This window comes from Callospermophilus lateralis, chromosome 7 (assembly GCF_048772815.1).
Source record: "Callospermophilus lateralis isolate mCalLat2 chromosome 7, mCalLat2.hap1, whole genome shotgun sequence".
In the NCBI taxonomy this organism is placed as follows: domain Eukaryota; kingdom Metazoa; phylum Chordata; class Mammalia; order Rodentia; family Sciuridae; genus Callospermophilus; species Callospermophilus lateralis.
Window position 1 is genome coordinate 131,509,529 of NC_135311.1, and position 17,296 is coordinate 131,526,824.

At 62.1% G+C, this 17,296-nt stretch overlaps 1 protein-coding gene across 1 annotated transcript in view; it reads left to right on the forward strand.

The window, feature by feature from the left end:
* Nucleotides 1-17,296, forward strand: part of Aldh4a1 (aldehyde dehydrogenase 4 family member A1) — a 29,690-nt gene that overhangs the window by 1,719 nt on the left and 10,675 nt on the right. The window contains exons 2-11 of the mRNA XM_076861157.2: nucleotides 7,685-7,778; nucleotides 8,229-8,321; nucleotides 9,104-9,151; nucleotides 9,852-10,007; nucleotides 11,670-11,819; nucleotides 11,887-11,961; nucleotides 13,013-13,200; nucleotides 15,318-15,391; nucleotides 16,904-17,100; nucleotides 17,240-17,287. Of these exons, the coding sequence (XP_076717272.2) occupies nucleotides 7,685-7,778; nucleotides 8,229-8,321; nucleotides 9,104-9,151; nucleotides 9,852-10,007; nucleotides 11,670-11,819; nucleotides 11,887-11,961; nucleotides 13,013-13,200; nucleotides 15,318-15,391; nucleotides 16,904-17,100; nucleotides 17,240-17,287 (1,123 nt within the window). The remainder of the gene's footprint in view (nucleotides 1-7,684; nucleotides 7,779-8,228; nucleotides 8,322-9,103; nucleotides 9,152-9,851; nucleotides 10,008-11,669; nucleotides 11,820-11,886; nucleotides 11,962-13,012; nucleotides 13,201-15,317; nucleotides 15,392-16,903; nucleotides 17,101-17,239; nucleotides 17,288-17,296) is intronic.

Below are 17,296 nucleotides of genomic sequence, written 5' to 3' on the forward strand. Positions count from 1 at the left end.
GTTACACAGGCTCAGGCCGCTTCTCTGCCCCACAGCTGTCCTGGCCAGGTGCCCGAGAGGGTTTCTCAACCCTGCACCATGAACACTGGAGCCAGGTAATGTCATGGGGACCGATCTGAGCCCATGGGGTGCCAGGAGCACCCCTAGTCATGACAATGTCTCCAGATGTTGCAGTTTATCACCTGGGGAGCAGAATGGCCCTGGGTTGCCTAGCTCAAGGACAGCTTTGGTGTTTGATCATTTGTTCATTTATTTGACACATACACAGGAGACACCTGTGGTGCGCTGTGTCTGCCTTGATAGAGAAACAGTTCTAGGACATTTTTAGTGATAGCTCTCAGTGTCCTAGAAGTTAGACTCTAGTACTAGGAAAATCTGCATTTTGGGGGCTGAGGCTGTAGCTCAGTGGTAAAGTGCTTGCCTCGAATGGGTGAGGCACTGGGTTCAATCCTCAGCACCACATAAATACAAATAAAGGTCCTATGTGTTCATCTACAACTAAATAAACATTAAAAAGAATAATAATAATAAGAAAATCTGCTTTTGAGGAATCAGTAGTGTTTCCCTTGCTGACTTGAATGCTAGGAATTCCAGCATTTTTTTTTTTTTTGACACTTGTTAGTCTGTTTTCTTTTTTTATTCAATTAGTATGTGTGTATTATAAAAAGTACAAACAGTGCAAAAAAAAAAAAATACAAAAATCACATGTAACCTCAATACCCAGAGTAGGTACCATCATCATCTTAATGACAGTCCTTTTTTACTTTCCATGAATGCATACAGTAAAAACCATAAAAGTGGACTCAAGTGTGAGGTTGATCAACCCAAATCTGAAAATCAGAAATGTCCCCAAATCTGACTCTCTGCGCTCTGATGTGATGCCATAAGAGGAAAATTCCACACCTGACCTCGTGGGACAGGCCATAGTCAAAAGGCAGGGGCACTAAAGATGTTGTATAAAGTCACCTTCAGGCTGTGTGTATAAAGTGTATGTAAACCATAAATGAATTTTGTATTTAGACTTGGATCCCAGGCCCAAGATATCTCATAAGTCTATGCAAATATTAAAAAATCTGAAATTTCTGGCTCCAAGAATTTTAGATAAGGGAATCTTCAGCCTGTATCTTTTTTTTTTCTTTTCTTGAATGCTGGGGATTGGACTCAGCGCCTGGTGTGTGAAGCGCTGTACCACCAGGTCACATCCCCACCTATACATTTCGTAGCTTCTTTTCCTTTTTCCCTTGGCACAGACTGGTCCTTCCTACCGTATGTCCCTGGGACTCCAGAGCTGGGTCTGGCACCTGCTAAGCCCTGGACAGACCGGGTGAATCCGTTCATCAGTGGCCCTTTTGTCCACATTTATTACAGCCAGTTTTGAGACATCACTATGAACATGTGGCCTTTGAGGATGGACCCAGGGATGTGGCTGCTGACAGTAGCTAGCATGTGCCTTTCAGGAGGATGATTTTACTCAGCTCCTGGCAGCTTACAATGTAGCGGTTACAGGTTTCACAGATGGAGCGAGGGAGGCTGAGGGGAATGCAGGAAAGCTTGCCCAAGGCCTCCAGCTGACTGGCACCAGGCCTCCCTGGCTGGCCTCCGTCCTCCATGGACCCTGACTTCTGCCCTTTTCTCCCTGGTGTCAGTAAATAAAAGACCTGGCCAGGAACATTGTCCACTTACAATAGGTGCCAGCTGCGTCCCTTGCCTGCCCTAGTGCCGGACCCGGAGGTGATTCCTGCAGTCTGCTGAGGGGTTTGGGATTGTACCTGGCCACCACCCCTGGGCCCTGCAGGTGTCGGGGACCGGGGGGGGGGGGGGGGGGGGGCGGGCGGGGGGTCCCTTGACGCCCGTTTACCTGCTTGATTTTCATAATTTCAGAGCCACCCAGTGTGTGCCCAGCTTGCTGCCTCCCGCACGGGCACAGGCTGCCTGGGCTGGCGGTCGCCCCCTGCGTTCCCTGGGCTCGCTCTGCTCTCAGACCCCCCCAGGCAGTGGCCAGCGCACTCAGGGCTCCTGGCCTGGAGGGCGCTCCCCTGACCACATGAACGTATGCAGTTTTCATGGCCTCAGCAAGGTGACTGTCCTCTGGCCTTTCTGTGTCCTCTTCTGTGAAATGGGGACAATCCTATTAACGGCCGTGGAGCAGTGATTGCACGGATTAGTGCTGGTGCGAGCCTGGTACCTGGCGTGTGTTCTGTGAGTGTTCGAGTGGAGAGTGAGGAAGCTGCAGCTGCCATACTGCTTCTGAAGTTGCTCAAGCCTCCACTCAGCAGCTGGCACTGGCCGCCCTGGGGGCACTCTGCCAACGACACCCTGGAGGTGTTGGACAGTGGTTATTGGCATGGCTCGGATCCTGGCCACACCTCTTAAAAGCTGTGTGGCCCTGGGCAGGCTACTTGATCTTGCTGTGCTGCCTCGTGTTATCATGTGCAAAATTGGGAAAATCAGCAGCCACCTTCCAGGGTCTTCTCTAGAGTGAATGAGTTCACAGGTGGAAAGCGCTCTGGAGGGTGCCCGGCACCCAGAAAATTTGGCAAATGTTGCTCTGATTATCATCCCCTCCCACCAGGGGGGTGGGTGCCCTGGGTGAACGAGCAGCCCTGACCAGGAGTACCTGGGGTGGCTCAGGGCAAGGGCCTGGGACTCAGCCCGCTTTATTCTCACTACTGTGGATGCAAAGCTCCTGATTGTCCCCAGGCTTGGGGAAGACACCTGCCTTCCTGGAGCCTCCAGAGCCCTTAGCCCTTTCCTTTCCTGGCAGAGGTGACAAACACAACAGAAAGACCCCTGGCTGAGCAGCAGTGCCACTGGGCGGCTGAGTGGCCTCGGGCAAGCCTCTACCCATCTTGGGGTGGCCTCTTCCACATTAGGAGGTCCTCTAGCCACACCGAATGGCCAAGGGACTGACCACGGGCCTCTGAGATGTAGGGGGTGGGTGGGGTTCTAACCATGGACTGAGTCCAGAGGAAGGAATGGATCTGTCATTTGCTGGCTGTGACCTTGACCGTGACTGTGAGCCCTGAATGAGTCCTGTAGTCTCTGAACCTGGGTTTACTCATCCTTTAAAGACAGTCGTGGTGGAGCCTCCTCCTGTGTTCCTAGGGTAGTTTTCCTGAGGGACTCCTGCCTCTCCCTTGGCAGGGCTGGGCTGCAGTCAGCGCCTGGTCTGGGCCTGGCGCCCGCGCCCCCCCTCCTGGCCCCTAATTGCAGTGATAAGGAGGATTTGCCTTATCAGACCCCAGATAACAGTGGGTCCAGCGGGAGCTGAATGAGGAAGAGCCAGTTTCCTTCCCATTTCTTTCCTCTTGGCCTTGGCCACCCAGCCCCTGCCCACCAGGGCCCCGGGGGACTTGTGTCCACCCCAGGTGATGTTAGCGGAAGATCGCTGTCCTGGGGGCCCAGTGCTCAGGTCCATTGCTCTCGCAGTTTCTCTCAGGTGCTGGCTGTGGCTGGGCAGAGTGTGGGGCTTGGAGTGCCCAGTGGTGGACAGGATGGACCCGGCCACTGCGTGACCCTGTGGCCTGGAGGGAGCACAGATGGTCCAGCCCTGTGATAAGTGTTGTCCCTGGTGCTTCAGGAAAAACGCAGGGCCACGAGATGATCCCACAGGTGCCCCACTGGGGCCGTGCAGCCGGCATGGCAGGGACGTTCCAGTAAGGAGGCCGAGGGGCCAGTGGGTGCACGGCCCAGGCCTTTAAGGATGCTGACCTTTTATTTTAGAAGAAGGGAGAGGCCCCCAGGGGCTGTGAGTGGAGCGTGTGCCTGCCCCCCATTTCCCTCCCTCCATCAGACTGTCACCTTAAAATAGCGCCACACGATGACATTTGCTGACCAACCGCAGGCACATGTGCCATGGTGGTCACCAGAGATGATAATGGAGGTGGAGGATTCCCGCCACCTGGTGATGTGGTGGCTGCGGCAGCTGGCAGGGCGGCAGCTGGCAGGGCGGCAGCTCGCAGGGCGGCGCGTCCCGCGTGGGCGCGGCTGGGCAGAGACCCACGACCTGAACCAGACACTGCTACTGGGCTGTGCGCCTCGGTGCTGTGCTTTTGTTCTGGAACATAATGTATGTTTGAAGAAGGGCTGATTGTAAAGTGGGGCGCCGTGTCACCTGCAGTAGCCTCTCACCGCTCAGGTTCACAGTGTCACTTCATTGCAAGAGGCCAAGGCCAGGTGCGCAGGGCATGCTCTGAGACATTTGTACAACATGTGGCCTGCGGGGCTTTGGTTGTCTCTGGAGTGGCCACTGCATTAGCCGGGGCGGGAGCCGATGGCGCCTTGGGCTGGTGGGTGCCCAGGGTGACTGGGGGCCTCGGCCCTCCCCCGCTCCTCCTCCTGGGCTTTCTCAGGTGGCGTCTGCTCGCCCACAGCTCCTGCCGCAGGAAGGGTGACGTGGGCTCAGACCCTGGCACCTGCAGAGGGTCGGAGGGGCCCTGGCCGTGGGGTCCCTGGGTGAGCAGAAGCGGGTGCCCCAGGTGGTTAGGGGAACCGGCAGGTTCAGACCCTGCCCCGCGCCTCCTCTCCGCAGCTCGGGAGCATGAGCTGCTCTGAGAAAGGTCCAGGTCCGTCCTGGGGCTCGGGCTGCGGGCCTGAGTGACAGGGAGCTGACGGTGTCCTGCTCCAGTGCCGTCCGTGGTGTGGCACGGCTGGGTAAGTGAGCAAGCGAGGGGTGTGGACCTGCCCAGAAGGCCCCTGTAGATCCTCGTAGAGGCCCACGTCCTGTGAATGACCGCCTCCACCTCACCCAAGCCCACAAAGGTGCTCCTGTTAAGTCAGGAGCGGCCCAGGAGCCAAGAGCAAAGAATCTGCCGCCAGTCCCTGCTTCTTCCTGGCTGCAGTTGACTGGGCTGAACTTTGAACTGGTCTCGGTTGCCCAAGCCACACTCTGGCTGATGGACAGCTGGGCCAGGGCCTGGAGACTTTCTAGGCACAGAGAAAGCCTGTGATCCTGAGGTCATGGTGGGCCTCTGCCCTGTGGCAGGTGGAGGGAGGCCTGCAGGATTTCTGTTTCTGGCACTTCCTGGGACAGGCAGGGCAGGGAAGCTGGTGTCCTGTGGTCCTCTGAGTTGTGGTGGACGGTGGTGCTAACCTTACCGCAGCCCGTGGTGAAGCACCCAGGCCTGTCCTGGGAATGTGATCCTTGGGAACGTCTGGGGGCCACTTTGCCTTTGAAGGCCTGGCCGGAGCGGAGGGTGAGTGCAGGCAGGGCCCCGGGGGCTGGCAGCAGTGGGCCCGGGTCTCGAGCAGGTTCTGGTGTTGGCTCCAGGCTGACTTCCAGAGCCCGGGCTTTCCCACCAGCAGGGAACCCGGGGCCCAAAGGCTAGAGCTGATTCAGGTACTTAGTGTCCACTGCCCGGCCTGGGGAAGAGCCAGTACTGCCACAGCAGTCCAGGCTGGGGTGCGGGGGCGGCTCCAGGGCTCAGCCCAAATCTCTGGCAGAACTTTCCAGATGGCGCAGGGGTTAGACACTGTCCTTTCCTGAGGGGCTGCTGGGGCTTCCTGCTGCCTTTCCACTCTGCCGCTGGACAGCGGTGGAAGGGGGCAGCGTGGATTTCTTTCTTTTTCTTTCCTTCTTTCTTGGTGCCAGGGATAGAATTCGGGGCGCTTAACCACTGAGCCACATCCCCAGCCCTTTTTTATATTTTATTTAGAGACAGGGTCTCTCTGAGTTGTTTAGGACCTCACTGTTGCTGAGGCTGGCTTTGAACTCTGGATCCTCCTGCCTCAGCCTCCCAAGCTGCTGGGATCACAGTGTGGCCACCACGCCTGGCTTGCAGTGTCGATTTCTGTGGCTTTGCCCTTGTAGCTCACAGCACCATTTTAAAGAGGGACAGTGACTCGCTCAGGGTCACACAGCTAGTGGGAGGGGGCTGGATGGGAGCCCAGATACCCTTTCTTCCTTTGGCTGGGGGAAGGGTGGCTCTGGCTGTGCTGAGGGAGGGTTGGGAGAGGAGGGGGGCCTGGTGCTCAGCTGCCCGTCCTGTGTGCCGCCTGCCCTTCCTTCGGCCTGGAATGTGCTGCCCAGAGCTTCCCCCGCCTCCTGGGGGCACGGACCACCCTCCCGGCCACCCTGGCTGCTGCCGTCCCACCCTCCCCGTTACTCATTCCGGGTGCCTTGGGTAATGCTGGTGTTTATTTCCTGACTGTACCCGCCACGGGGGGCCAGCGGCTGAGGCCCATCTTGGTCACCATGGGACCTTCAAGGTCTGGGATGTGTCCAGATTTGGTCGGTGCAGAGCGCGTGCTCAGCCTGCCAACCGGGTCCTTCCTCGAGGACCCCCAGTCTGGGCCTTTGAGGCCCCAGAGTCCTTCCCAGGGAGAAAGGACTCCCCCAGCCCGGCCACCGCGTCCTCCTGCTGGGCCTCCCGAGCCCACACAGCACCACCCTGACACAGGCGCTCCGAGGCCTGAAGGATGAGTCCTTCTCGTCTCAGCACAGACAGAAACAAGGTCACCGTGTCACCCCCACATCCTGGGTCCCCTCTTGTTAATGAGAACTGCCACTCTGCCCAGTCACAGAATCACCCCAGCATCCACCCAGAGCCAGCCGCGGCCTCCTGGCCCTCCTCCAGATGGCCGCAGCAGAGCCAGGTCCTGCACTGCTCTGTCCCTCCTACTGAGGCGCCCTGGGCAGCCTCCGACCAGCCCAGCTCAGTCCGTGCTCGGGGCTTGGGGCCGCGAGCACTGGCGCCAGGGACAGTTGTGCCTGGGTTTGTCTGGCTCGCATCCAGGTCCCTCCTCACTTTGGGCTCAAACTAGTCATTTTCCTGTTAGGACTCAGTGACCCTATTTCTGTGAAGGGGCTGCTGGCGAGGCCGTCTGTGCCACGCTCATCGTCCACGTTTACAGAGGAGGACACTGAGGCCCGGAGGGAAGTCCCACAACTGGGCAGTGGCAGAGCTGGCCCAGCCCTGGCCCAGCAGACCCTAGAGTCCTGCTGCCCCCCGGGGCCCCCAGACATGGTGGGGGTGGAGGTCATCAAGGTTTGGGGCTCCGCCAAGGAGTTCTTGGAACCAGTCCTCTGGAACCAGACAGGGTCCCCTAAGCCAGCCCTCCCTGTCACTGTGAACCGGGCTCGGGCCACCAGCCCAGATCCCCAGCCACCTCCTGGACGTCCTTGCCACCCGAGCGCTCAGCTCCACTCTGGGGAGCGCGGCTCTCCCGTTCTGGGGGTGCTCAGCTCCACTCTGGGGAGCGCGGCTCTTCCGTTCTAGGGGTGCTCTGCTCCACTCTGGGGAGCGCGGCTCTTCCGTTCTGGGGGTGCTCTGCTCCACTCTGGGGAGCGCGGCTCTTCCGCTTTGGGGTGCTCAGCTCTGGGATGTGCTGCCTGTTCAGCTTCGGGGAAGAGGTCCCCGGGCACCTGGGGCTGGAAGGGACGGTCGCCTGTGCGTGTGCAGAGTCTGTCTACCTGCCTCAGTCACTGGACATTCAAACTTGAGATGACCATGGGTCTGGGCAGAGTGTTCTCACCGAAGAGCCATGGTGGCGTCTCGGAGGAGGAAAGTCACCTGCCTGAGGACGCACAGTGGCAGGATGGGGCTTGGGGACTTGGGCCCCGAGACTGGTTCTTCCCCCGGCTTGCCCATGCACCTCAGGCCTCTGGGCCGGCCCAGCACCCCCGGGCAGGGGCCTGGCCGCGGTGGCCACTGCTGACTGCCTTTCTCCCCCGCCCTGGGCGCAGGCTGCGGTGGAAGCACAGCCCCTCCCTGAAGGTGGCCAACGAGCCCATCTTGGCGTTCACGCAGGGCAGCCCCGAGCGAGAGGCTCTGCAGAAGGTAACAGGGTGGGCCCCGAGGGTGCAGGGACGGAGTGGGCAGCCCCCAGCGGCCCGAGGTACCACCCTGTGCCCGGGGCCATCACTACTTCTCCTGCTCATCCCCCGGAGGCAACCTGGGTCTGGCAAGGGCTGGGGCTGGAGGTGGTGGGGCTGGAGCAGCAGGCGACAGCCAGGGGTCGTGTGCAGAAGTCGTACACTAAAGTCATTTTCTAGTCAGTGGCCACAATTTAAAAATGAGGAGCTGTCACATGGATTCCAGATGTGGGTGGGAAGACCTGCAACCTGGCTGCACCTTTCTGCAGCGTGACTGCTGCTGTCCCCGAGGGAGCCCGTGCTCCCAGGTGACCCCAGTTGGCCCTTCTTGTCTGGGTCCCCACCTGGGCAGCTCCGTGGCGGACTCCTTATCAGGGTAGCAAGTGCCCATCCATGTCCTTGTCCCTCTCGCCAGGCCTTGAAGGACCTGAAGGGCCAGACGGAAGCCATCCCGTGCGTGGTGGGGGACGAGGAGGTGTGGACGTCGGACGTGCAGTACCAGGTGTCGGTAGGTCCAGTGGTGGGGAGGCTCAGCCCGTCCCTGAGTGTGTCTCCTCTGACAGCTCATGAGCATGGAGCCTGTGGTCTCTGCCATGGACAGGCCACTGGCCCCTCCCCGATTTGAATGTGCAGAAGCAGAGGGCACCCCTGCTGTGACAGGCGAGGAGCAGGGAGGGAGCTCTGACATCTTCCCGTATTCCTGGTGGGGCCCCCAGGGCTGGAAGCTGGGGGCAAAGCCGGGCCCTGAGCCCACCTGCTGCGAGTTTATCCACCAGAAACCGGCGTCCGCCTCAGGTGGACCAGGAAGTCTACAGGTGCCTGATCTGGAGGAGTGAGGGGCCGACCCTGAGCTGAACGGGGTGGCACGTTCTGGCTCTGTCCGGTGGACCACTGGACGGGACTGGAGGGATATTCACCCGTGAGCCCCTGGGCCTTGCTCTGTGGTATGAGGTGGGAGCCCAGCACCCACTCCTGGTGGAGAGACCCGGGGAGGGACGTGAGCGTCCCCAAGGCCTGGAGCCAGCAGCAGGCAGAGCGGGATCTCAGCACATGTCTGTCTGACCACAAGTCCACGCTTCCCCCTGAGAGGGCGTGGCCTGTGGTCCTTGCGTCACTCATCCTGTGGCAGGTTCTTGGCAACCTTGCAGAGGAGGGACGGGGTGGCCGGGCCACTGAAGGCCCCAGGGGGCAGGGAGAGAAAGAGCGTGTCTAGGGCCTTCCCGGACAAGCCCCAAACCTGGCCTGGAACATCCTCCTGGGCAGTGACCACACTCTTCCCTCTTTTTTCAGCCCTTTGACCACAGACACAAGGTAGCCAAGTTCTGCTATGCAGACAAGGTGAGTCCTGGCCACCCTGGGTCCGGGTGGCTGTCCTGGCTGTGCCACTATGTGACTCTCTCTCACCTGGCGGGTGGGTGGGGGCAGCAGGCGCTGAGTGAGGCTCTGGGTGCAGGCTGACGGGGCCAGGAATCCGGAGGTGAACTAGAGCCAAGTGAGAGTTGCCTCAGCCCGGGCTGGGACATCCCCAGACATGCCCACTGCAGGGGGGCAGACCTTTGCTTGGGGAGGAATATTCTGGAAGCCTGAGTCAGGGCAGGTGAGACAGATGGAAATTCAGGCACGGAACTGGCATCAGGGGAGCGAGCAGGAAGGGATGGGGGTGGCTGAGGGAGGGGCCAGGAGCTGGGGTCTTGGGGCGTGAGGGTGGTTGGTGGGGGGCAGCAGGCCTGTGCTTCAGGCTGCAGGACCCTCTGGACGGTGGGTCCAGGGCCCACAGGTCCCAAGAACAAGGTGAGGCCTTGCTGGACCGTGAGAGGAAGCACCGAGGGGCCCGGGCCTGGCCTTGGTGTGCTGGCCCCCCCGCAGGTCCTTCAGACCCAGGCTGACAGCAGCCCAGCCCAGCAGCCCTGCAGCTGTGGGGACCGGAGACCAGGGGAGCCAGCGTCTTCCCTGGTGGAAAGTGGCTTCCCCTCACTCCGCCCTCCCCTGGGGCCCTTCCTGCTGCAGGAGGCTGTCCCCAACCGTTCCCTCTCTTCAGGCCCTGCTCCACAGAGCCATCGAGGCCGCCCTGGCTGCCAGGAAAGAATGGGACCTGAAGCCTGTGGCCGACCGGGCCCAGATCTTCCTGAAGGCCGCAGATATGCTGAGTGGGCCGCGCAGGGCTGAGGTCCTGGCCAAGACCATGGTGGGGCAGGTGAGGGGCTGCGGCCCTGGGGCTGGGCTGGGAGGCAGCTTGTGGGTGCCAGGCCCTGTGGAGACCCACCGATGTCCTCAGGGACAAGGCTAGTGGCAGGACAGAGGAACGCAGATTATCAGACCTGTGCATCCTGCTGCAGTCCCGTCCCCTCTGCCTCCTCTGTCCCCTCCCCCACCACCCCGGGCCAGGCCTGCGGTGCTTTGCCTGGACCCTCAGCCAGACCCCGGTGCCCCTCTACCACCTCCAGGTCACTCCTCCCCATCACCGAGAGGAGAGTCCCAGACCTACCCCACGTCTAGGGCCCTCTGCCCTCCCGAAGGCTGCCCTGCTCTGGTGCAGACTGTTGGGACTTGGCAGGACTTCCTGGGACGGCATCCCGGGCATCTCTGCCCCTGCCTCGGGCCCTGCTGGCACGAACTCTGGTCCAGCCTGGCCGTCCCTCCTCCCTGAGGCTTCCTGAACCTTTCAGGCCCCCGAGGGCTCATTCTTGGTTTTTTTATTTTTATTTTTCATGTTGAGAGGGTCAGTTCTGCTCTGTTCTCCCAGAGCGTGCTGTCCCTTTGTCAGCCACAGCCGTGCTGTGCGGGGGCGCGCTGAGTTCCTACCCGGGCACCCTGTAGTAATGCCGTCTTGGCGCCTCAGTCCTCCTGGGCTGTGCACCGAGTCTTGGAGGAGTCTTAGCTCCTGGTCAGCGGTTCAGAGGTGCCATGCACGGGAGCTGCTGGCAGTGGTGTGCTGGGAAAGGAGCCCAGCGAAAGGGTCAGTTCTGTCCCCAGGACCCCAGTCTTAGGGAGCCAGCCCACGGGTTCCTGAAGGCGCATCAGGGGCTGAGCCCAGCCTGCCTGTGGGCCAGGGTGTTTGTCCCGCCTCTCGGCTGTCCCGTGGTGAGAGCGCCCTCTGCTGCCCAAAGGTGGGACGGCAGCTCCACGTGCTGCCCTGGAGAGTCGAGCCACACACGGGTGGGCAGGAAGACAGGTGGGCACACACAGGCACGAGTGGTCACACTGGCTTCCCTCGTCATCCGGCTTAAGACTCGGGAGCTTCTCAGGAGCACCCTGCACACCTTAGCCCAGCTTCCTTGGCTCCATATCCCTGATGGGCTGTGTACATGCCGGTGACCCTGGGTGACAATCAGGGTCCCATCTGGAAGGACTCATTCTTGCTGCCCAGAGACCTTCCCCCAGGGCTCCCACTGGCCATTTGGAAGAATGGCAGTTGCAGGGAGTCAGTTGTGGGTCTAGAGCCCTCCGCGTCCTGCACACGATGTCCCTGCCTGGTCCCCAGCTGTGCCCTCCCTGCCCCATTTGGCTGGTGTGGGCCTCTCTCTGGAAGGTTCTGGTTCTGGTGTGGTCTGTGGATCATGATCACAGATCTGGGCATCCCGCTGGATCAGAGGTGCTGGGACACTAATATGTCACGTGCCTGGCCCCAGCAGGGGCCAGTGCTGCTGGTCCTCATCCAGCCCAGAGGTGTGGGCCACTGGGGGAGGCGGCTCAGGTGCTTGAGAAGCAGGGTCCTTTCCCTCTCTGTCCCTGGGGTCAGGCCTGGTCAGCCCACTGAGGGCTTCCCATCCTGCTGGGACTGGCCGTGCTTCGTGAGGGAAAAGGGTCAGTGGGAGGAACATCCGTGGCCACTGAGCCCCGGCCACCCACCCTGCAGGGCAAGACTGTGATCCAGGCGGAGATCGACGCCGCCGCGGAGCTCATCGACTTCTTCCGGTTCAACGCCAAGTTTGCGGTGGAGCTGCAGGGGGAGCAGCCCCTCAGCGTGCCGCCCAGCACCAACAGCGTGGTGTACCGGGGGCTGGAGGTACGGAGGTGGGCCCGTGGGGGCTGCGGGGGCGCCGTGCCAGGGCTCACGGCCCCTTCTTCCCCAGGGCTTTGTGGCGGCCATCTCACCCTTTAACTTCACGGCTATCGGAGGCAACCTGGCGGGGGCACCGGCCTTGATGGTGAGGACAGCAGGACGGCAGCACTGGTCTTGTCCCTAGTCCCAACAGACAGGCCACCATGACCTCGGTGGCTCTGGCTGTGGGGAGCAGCACGGAGGGAGGTGGCAGCTGGGGCCGTGGCTTTGGGGTCCCTGCCTGGCTTGGCTCCCAGCTTTGTCCCTGTCTGAGAGACCCTGGGAGCCTCTGGGAGCCCCTGGGAGCCCCTGGGAGCCCCTGAACTTCTCCGAGGCAGTTTTTTCAGCTGCAGAGTGGGAACAACAGGGGAGCCCGGGTGACACTCTATGGGGCTGGAGCGGGAGGTGTCAGATGCCAGGCAGCTCTGGCCCGGAGCAGGGGACTTGGTGGCTGTGGGTGGTGATGAGCTCACCGAGCGCTCGCCATGTGCTGCCGTTAGACGGCCTCGTTCCCATCATGCCTCTTGTCAGTGACAGCTGAGACAAGACTGAGACTGACGAGGGACCAGCGGGTGGGCTTGGGCTCAGCAGGTCTCGGGGCGGGGGCCGCGCACTCTCAGGGCCCATGGTCATTGTTGGAGTGGAGACAGATGTCCCCTGTGAGCTCCGGTATGACGGGGAGACATGGCCGACCCCAGGCAGCCTGGGCAGGGGGAGGCCGGTGCTGTCCTAGGGGGCACCAGGCTGCTGACACCTGGGTGTGAACAGGGACATCCCGTGCTCTGCACACCAGGGCACACACCCAGGCATCCATGTGCCTGTGAGGCCACACGTGTCCTGACCTGGGACACGTGCAGAGGGAGCCTGGAGCACTGGCCCGGCCATGCCCAGAAATACCGAGAACAGACCTGCCCGGGCCAGTAGGCGCGGCTTCCCGAGGAGGGAGCCCAGCGGTGAGGGGCGGCCGGCTGGACTGGGGCTCCTTGGCAAGGGCTTCCAGAGCGCAGCTGCAGACACCTGGAGGAGCGGGGCCAGGGGCAGGACATCCTGGCCAGCACAGGGCCGGGTGGTTCCAGCTGAGGGACGGCCATGCTGTGGGTGGGAGGGGATCAGGGCTGGCGGCCGTTGGCCTTGAGAGTCATTGCCACCTCCCGCAGGGCAATGTGGTCCTGTGGAAGCCCAGCGACACGGCCATGCTGGCCAGCTATGCTGTCTACCGCGTCCTCCGGGAGGCTGGCCTGCCCCCCAACATTGTCCAATTTGTGCCAGCCGATGGGCCCACATTTGGGGACACCGTGACCAGCTCAGAGCACCTTTGTGGCATCAACTTCACAGGCAGCGTGCCGTAAGTCCCCGAGGTGTTAGGGCACGGTAGCCTCCTCCTTCACAGAGGTCACCCACTCCCTCCTCACATGGCCCGTGGGCCCTGTGCCTCCCTGTGCCTCTGGTTCTTCACCTGTCCAGCAGGAGGGGGTCCCTGCCTTGCCGAGGTCCGTAAGGATGGAATAGGGAAGGGCCATGGGGGTGGAACTACAGCCTACAGTGGTCAGGCCATCGTGATTTGCATGTCCCCCGTCACTGGAGGGACCCCAGGGAGCAGGAATTGGAGGGGGAGGGGAGGGTTCCTGGAGAAGGGGCAGCACAAAGGAGGCTGGAGGCACCTGGTAACCCCTGGCTCCCGGGCGGCAGGCACCACCTCCACGTCCACTCACGAGCGGCTCTGCTCACGCCGAGGCTGGTAACGCGTGAAGGGAGCTCAGGGCCCGCTCAGCCCCGGTCACCACCCCACCATCCTACCTCTTGGGGGTTTAGTCCAGAGACTCGAGCCTCATGGGTCTGGAGGGGCGTCTAGACTGCGTGATGAAGGTCACGGGAGCCACCGAGGCTTTAAGCTCTGAAGTGGCTTAAGTGACTCACTTCCAGACTGAGGCTGCCAGTGTTGGCCCTCAGGAGGGACCAGGCAGGTGGCTCTTTCCTCCTGTGGTGCCGGCCAGCCCCGAGCAATCAGCAGTTTCATATCAGATCCCCACGCTGATTCTCTGAGGACCTGGACACGCGGTCACTGGGCCTATGTCCCCACATGGGCTGTTGGCTGGAGGCGGGCAGTACTGTGGTTCCTCGTGGTCCCCCGAGGCCCTGGGTCTGCACGTCCCTGGTGTGGCCCAGGGGCTTTCCCGCCTGGCCTCCTGGGCCCCTGCGTTCGCACCCTTTATCCAAGGTGACGGCTCCGGTGCTCTGCAGAGCCGTGTCTGTGGCCAGGAGCCGCAGCCTGGGTGGGAGGACTTGGGCACTCGGGGAGGGGCGATGGCCCCGAGTCAGGACAGAGAAGGCGGTGTGTAGAGGCCTGGCCACGCAGCTGGCGCCTGCCCACTGTGGGGGTGGGAGGAGGGTAGTGGGCAGGAACCTGCAGCCTCTGGTAGCAGGGACAGTGTTCACCCAGGTGGCCCAGGAGGCAGGCAGGCCACGTGTTGGTCACTCTGAGGAGCCCTCGGGTCATCTGGGCGAAGGTGACTGGGGGCAACCGGATGTCCTCGCCTGCAGCTTGGAGCCCTCCTGGTGTCCCCGGGGCACCTCCGTGGCCTCTCACCCTCTCTGCTTGGCCTGGGCTCTGCCACCCCCTTCCACACCCCGGGCCGCTGGGTGCTGGTGGCAAAGTGGGAATTGCTGAGGCGTCCCTTTTGCAGAAGTCCCGCTCTGCCCCCGCAGGCCCCCGGGGTCCCGCCTGTTAGCGGGCGCAGCGGGCCGGGCCCCCATTTGCCACGCTCTGCCGAGTAGCGCTTAAAGGTGGGAAAGTCATAAATTAGTATCAGCCGCTGTGTCGCTGGTTCCTGGGTGATTAGCATTTTTATTGTTTTTGGTGCTGAGGTTGGTCACAGCAGGAGCCTGGGGAGGAGGTGAGGGCCTCTGGGCGGCAGCTGGGGCAGGAGCCGATTCCTCCCTCAGGACCCTTCTCGGTCTGGCCTCTGGGGCCTGGGCACTGGGCCAGGATGCCCCTCGCAGGCACAGCGGTGTGCAGCCAGCCCCCACCAGGTACCTGCAGCGTTCAGAGCTCTTGACTCGATGTTGAATTAATTATGAGACTGTCCTGCCACATGGGGCTTGTCCTCTAGTTCTTAGGCAAGGTGAAGAATTTGAGACTCAGAGAGGTTAAGCAATGAGCCCAAGAGTGCACAGCCTCACATGTGAGTCAGGCTTGGAACCCAGCGCCTCCTGGTTTCAAAGCCTGGGCCTTCTCTGCACCATCTTGCCACCCAGCCTCCCTTTCCCAGTGGTCACACTTGGCTTTTACCACCCCTGGGACCCCTGCCCACCTCCTGCTGGACTGCAGATCCCCACCGCCACTGAGACCCTTGCCCACCTCTTCCCTGGGGTGTTCATTCCCCTTCATCTGCCAGGACCTGCCCCCCCCAGGACCCTCATCCTGAACCGGTGCCCTGACACCCGCCCTGTCCTCTGTTCCAGCACCTTCAAACACCTGTGGAAACAGGTGGCCCAGAACCTGGACCGGTACCGGACCTTCCCACGCCTGGCTGGAGGTGAGGACCCCTCCCACTCCAACCCTGCAGGGCTCGGGGACCTCCCTGCCATCGTGACGGGGGAGGAGGAGGTGCTGGCACCAGGGATCAGGTGCTGAGCTGTCCTGGGCCCCAGCACTGTCCAGTGCCGCTGTCTGCGATGACGGACATGTACCTGCCTCTCTAGGACGGAAGCCAGGAGCCACAGGTGACCGTGACACCTGAGCCGTGGCTCGTGTGACCGAATGGCTTGTTTTCTTCAATCGTTTGTTAAATGCACTTGCCACGTGTGTCATGGTGGACCGCCCAGGTCTGCAGGGGCAGGAGCAGAGCAGGGGCCAGCCTGGGTGGTGATCTGCAGCAAAGACCAAGGCCAGTGCCTGGAGCCGGGAGGGACCAGGGAGCAGATCGGCCGCAGGCCCGGCTCTGGTTGGCCCAGTCATGATTTCCCCTCAGAGACGCAGCTCTGTGGTCGGGGGTTTGGTCCCTGCTGGGCCACAAAGCAAAGTGGGGTCCTCTCCGCAGGACTCGGCCGCTAATTCTCAGAGGCACCGCGTACACTTCAAGGGCAAGGGCGGCCATACGTTTCCCCAGCTCACTGAGCCCTCTGGAAGGTGCCGCGACCCCACGAGGGCATCTCCCTGCAGCTCGGGACCCCGGAGGGGTGACCTGGGAGGCTACGCGGCCGCAGGGCGCCGGCAGAGCTGGGGCTGGCGGTGCAGCCGTTGGGCCCCTGCGTGAAGTGGGCCATGGACCCCATTCCTGAACCGGCAGGAGCTTTGGGGAGGGCTCAGAGGCCAGCCCCCTCCAGGGCAGCGATGACGTTTTCCGACTCCTGGTCCCTGGTCCCCAGTGAACCCCGGCCCAGCCTCGGCGATGAGCTGGGAGCCACCCGGTGCAGGACGTGGGGTCCTCTGTTCTCAGCCCCCTTCCTGCCTCCTCCTGACGGCCCCACGTGGAGCCCAGGCTCCAGCTCTCTGTCTTCTTGTCTTTCAAATGGGGGGGCCGACGGAGGGTCCGGGACTTTGGGGAACGGCCACAGCCATGGGGACCGGCCGGTGGCAGGGCTCTGGCTGCTGTTGCCCTGAGTGGGGACATGGTGGCCAGAGGGTGAGGTGACCCTCCGGAAGCTCCTCACACTATGACGCGGGGCTGGGTTCCCACCGTGAGGAGGGAGGAGGCCCGGCCAGTGTGGACGCTGGGGCCTCCTCTCTCCCTCGTGCCCGCATCCGGGTGGCCTGGCTCTTGGAGGCTTTGACCTTGGTCTTGCCTCTGCCCCTGTGTGGGACAGTCCCCGTTCCTTAGCTGTGAGTCGGAGCTGTTGACCTCGGATGCCCTTCACCCTCCTGGGCCTCCGTTTGCCCCTCTGTGGTGCAGGAGAAGGGCCTGGCCGTGGCTCCCGGGGGGCCATGTGTGGCTCCAGCCCTGCCCCCTCCCATGGCCACGAGGCCTGTGGACAGGCGTGGGCGTGGCTGGGCTGCGGGTGTGGGGGGAGCCGGGGAGCCCCATCATTTCCCCACCTGACTCCCACAGAGTGTGGCGGGAAGAACTTCCACTTCGTGCACCGCTCGGCCGACGTGGACAGCGTGGTGAGCGGGACCCTGCGCTCGGCCTTCGAGTACGGCGGCCAGAAGTGCTCCGCCTGCTCTCGCCTCTACGTGCCCAGCTCACTGTGGCCGCAGATCAAAGGGCGGCTGCTGGAGGAGCACAGCAGGATCAAAGTGGGCAACGTGAGTGGCGCCGCCCCCCGCCGCGGCCCAGCGGGTGCTGATGGGATTGGCAGTGCTCTCGCAGGGGGCCCGGGGAGGGGCTCCTTCCTCCCAGGCCTGCAGGGCCTCATCTCTCCGGGTCTCCCTCCTTTGCCTCCAGCCTGCAGAGGACTTTGGAACCTTCTTCTCTGCAGTGATTGATGCCAAGGTAAGGGGC